General features: G+C 29.1%; 1 protein-coding gene across 1 annotated transcript in view; it reads right to left on the bottom strand.

The window, feature by feature from the left end:
* LOC109353872 (glycine-rich cell wall structural protein-like) overlaps positions 532–3,975 on the bottom strand; it is a 29,383-nt gene continuing 25,939 nt past the window's right edge. Inside the window, exon 7 of the mRNA XM_019596232.1 lies at positions 532–658. Within this exon, the coding sequence (XP_019451777.1) occupies positions 532–658 (127 nt within the window). The remainder of the gene's footprint in view (positions 659–3,975) is intronic.

Raw genomic sequence — 3,975 nt, 5'->3', positions numbered from 1 at the left:
ATGTTTGTTTTATTAAATTTATTTTATATATTTTTTTGTGAAGTTATGTTGAGACGGACAAAATTGGGTGTTCACACTCTTTGCTAATGAGTCCAACATTATCAATCTAGTTTCGTTGGATCATACTACAATTAATAAATGTGGCACGAACCATACCACAATGAGACATATAATTTGATTTGTTAACAATGTTTTTGTATTCATTATATTTACTAAACTAAACTAATTTTATTATGATGTCATTCGATGTATGTAAGTATGTAACTATACTTAGCTAGTATGGTTAAGACTTATTTGTTGTTGTTTTACATTTAATAAAATAATTAGATTTTCCTAACATGAGTGAGGTAAAAAATAAATGAAATATTAAAATTTTATTAGAGAGTTAATTACCTAATATATAGATGAAATAATGTGTTTATGGTTTCCAAAATTTTATTTGTCTTTTCAATCCTTAATTTCATATTCTTAGGGTTGATGTTAAGAAAATTTAAATTCTACAATTTCTTCCAGCACCTCCACTTGCACCTCCTAAGCCACCACCAAACCTCCCCCAACACCGCCGCCAGCAGCACCTTCAATTCCTCCCCCAACACCGCCGCAAGCACCACCTCCTCCTCCAATGCTGCCACCACGTCCACCTCCAATTCCTCCTCCTACAACACCACCACCAGCACCACCACCACCTCCTCCAGCTGTTCTGAAAGCAATATGAGAGTCAATTTTAGAATTGAAATCAAATCTAAATTGTACAGCCACAACAAATATATAGTAGATAAACGACCAAATTGTTTTCTTTCCATTTTTTGTTCTAAAGATTATCTTCTCGAATATGAAACATTTAAGAATTTAATGAAATTTTATACCACTAACTCTATAATCGTATATAATATGTATACTCTAAGGAAAGGAAATTTATTTAATAGTATATGCATTAATATTATAAAGAAAATGTTTAATATGTGTACTATGTGGAGTCAAATTCATGGGACATACCCATCTCAGCTATTTGTTACCAACATTTAGTTGTAATTACTTGTAAGTTGCTTATGGATTTGGATCTTGTTACAACAATTTAATTAAAGGAAATGCTAACCAATTTATAGGTAAGGATTCAAGAATAATATAAATTTAATTAGAAAAAATGGTTCATTTAATATTATAAAAACATAAATAATGTTTTATTTTTAAATATTTTTTTCTACATAATTTAATATTCTATAATTTGATGTGCTAATAAGTTTATTTGCTTTAAGAAAACTTCCACTTTATTTAATTTATTGAGTATATTCAAGTGTGAAGTCCTGCATTAGATATGAGATGATGACTTGATAGTTTATAAGTAGAAAATAGTTATGAATTCGTTGTCTTAAGGTTTTGGTTCAAGACATGATTTCTCAAATGTAGCTCTTCAATCTTCCAATGTTCGATAACAATCAGAATCATAATGGTCGGAGGCTCCTCGGTTGCTGACATGTCCAAAAATAACATTAGAGTCGATGGATTGGTTAAGACAAGATGGAATAAAGGGAAAGTGAGTCGATAAACGTGTGATACACACACTTGAGGGAAGTTGTTGGGTATATTCAAGTGTAAAGTCCCACATTGATTGTGAGAGAATGAGTGAAATAGTTTATAAGTTGAATAACCACATGAAACCATTACCTTAAAGTTTTAATGAGAACTCCCATGCTTCTATACTCCGCATACAATTCCAATATTACCATTCTAGTTTAATTGCATCATACTACCATTAATAAATGTTGCACATACAAATCATACCAAAATGAGACTTATAGTTTGATTGGTTAGCTATATTTTTGTATTTATTATCTTTAATAAATTAAAATAAATAAAGTATTATGATGTTATTCAATTTATGTAGTTGAACTTAATTTGTAGGACTAAAGTTTGTTTGTTGTTGTATCACTGAATGAGGGCAAAAAGTTTAAAATTAAATAGTAATTTTTTTTAGAGAGTTAAGTACTGAATATATTGATAAAAAGATGTGTTTAGGTTTTCAAAGTTTTATTTTCATTTTCAATCCTTCATTCTCTATTGTTAGGGATGATATTAAGAAAACATAAAATTGATGAGAAGGTTAGACTTAATAAAACATATTTTGTCCCCACACAATGTGTAGTTATTAAATCAATAAAAATAAGTAAAAAATTAATTAGTTTATAGTTAAGGATTGGAGAATAAAATGATTCATTTAATATATTATAAAAACATAAATAATGTTCTTGTTTTCAATAATTTTTGTCTTTCTAAATTTGTATTCTTTGATGCACTAATAAGCTTATTTGCTTTAATTAAACTTTGATTTTATTTAACATGTTGAGAAAATTTAAGCATGAAGTCCTACATTATATATGAGAGGAGGAGGAAAAAAGACTCATGGAACCATTGTATTAAGGTTTCGTTTTGAGACATGATGTCTCACTTGTACCTCTTCAATCGTCTCATGTCCAAAAGCAATGAGACACCACGATTACGAACGAGTTCCACAACTGAAGTGATATCATAGTTAATGGCTTGTCTAACATAATGAACTTAACAGAAAGAAGACCGATAAATGTCTAGTACCTACACTTGAGGAGAAATTGTTACATATATTCAATTATAAAGTCTCATGCACATTGAGTGTGGAAGAATAAGTTAAAGAGTTTTTAAGTTTAAAAAACTCATAAACCCTTGCCTAAAGGTCTTAATCTGTTTTCTCACTTGTACCTCTATACCCTTTGCTAATAAGTCCAACATTACCAATCTAGTTTCGTTGGATCATACTACAATCAATAAATGTGGCACAAACCATACCAAAAGGAGACTTGTAATTTGATTTGTTAAAAATGTTTTTGTATTCGTTATCCTTACAAAAGTAAAATAATTTTATTATGGTGTCCCTCGATGTATGTAAGTATGTAACTACACTTAGTTATTACGATTAAGACTTATTTGTTGTTTAATATTTAATAAACTAGTTAGATTTTCCTAACAGGAGTGAGGTAAAAAATTAAATAAAATATTAAATTTTATTAGAGAGTTTACGAAATAATGTGTTTATGCTTTTCAAAGTTTTATTTGCCTTTTCAATCCTTAATTTTATATTCTTAGGGTTGATGTTAAGAAAACTTAAATTCTACAATTTCTTCTGCAGAAATTATGAGGTGATAACTTATATTTATAGTTTGATTTTTCTATGAGCTCTTAGATACATGTAAAAACTTCATTTACTTTGAAATAAGTCAACGGCAACCCATAATAAAATACTAATGTAAAATCCAACATTATTGGGTTACAAGTTACAACTAGATTAATTCCAGAAATTGAAATGTAGGAAATAGAGCGGTAATATTATCCTGGTGGAGCCACGTGGTTCTTGGCCGAAAAGGAGAAATGGTTATCCTCAATTTCTCATAAAACTCAAATTCTCTAAATCAAAAGTTTTTTATGTCTCTAAACTAACCCAATAAGATTTTGCCTAATAATATATAATACACCTTATTTAATTTCTCATTAGTTGCCATACTAATACATTTAGGTATTTGACAAAACAACATTGAGTTAATATAGAGACACATAAAACTTTTGGTATAGAGAATTTGGATTCCTCCTCACATTTGCACAAGCTTTTACTATCACAGATGAGAGACACCCCTCATTGGAGAGGGAAATGAGTTTTTCATTTGAATTTTAAGGGTAAAAGTGTAATCTAAATTTAAATAAAAGGATAAAAATGTTAATGTATGTTACTTTTACTTCGCTATTTTACCCAACTTCCATCTCCATTACTGGAGAGGAGTATCACTCTAACCACAATAGAGACATGATTTTTTCCTCTGAATTTTAAGGTTATAAGTTTAATCTAACTTTAAATAAAAGGGATAAAATCATAGAACTTTCCTATACTCTTGGAGAGGAAATGAGAGATATACTCATCGGAGAGGGAAGTGTGCTATCTTTGATTTTTTT

The sequence above is a fragment of the Lupinus angustifolius genome, chromosome LG08, assembly GCF_001865875.1.
Source record: "Lupinus angustifolius cultivar Tanjil chromosome LG08, LupAngTanjil_v1.0, whole genome shotgun sequence".
NCBI lineage: Eukaryota > Viridiplantae > Streptophyta > Magnoliopsida > Fabales > Fabaceae > Lupinus > Lupinus angustifolius.
The sequence above is the reverse complement of the archived record's forward strand: the minus strand, read 5'-3'. Positions and strand labels throughout refer to the sequence as shown.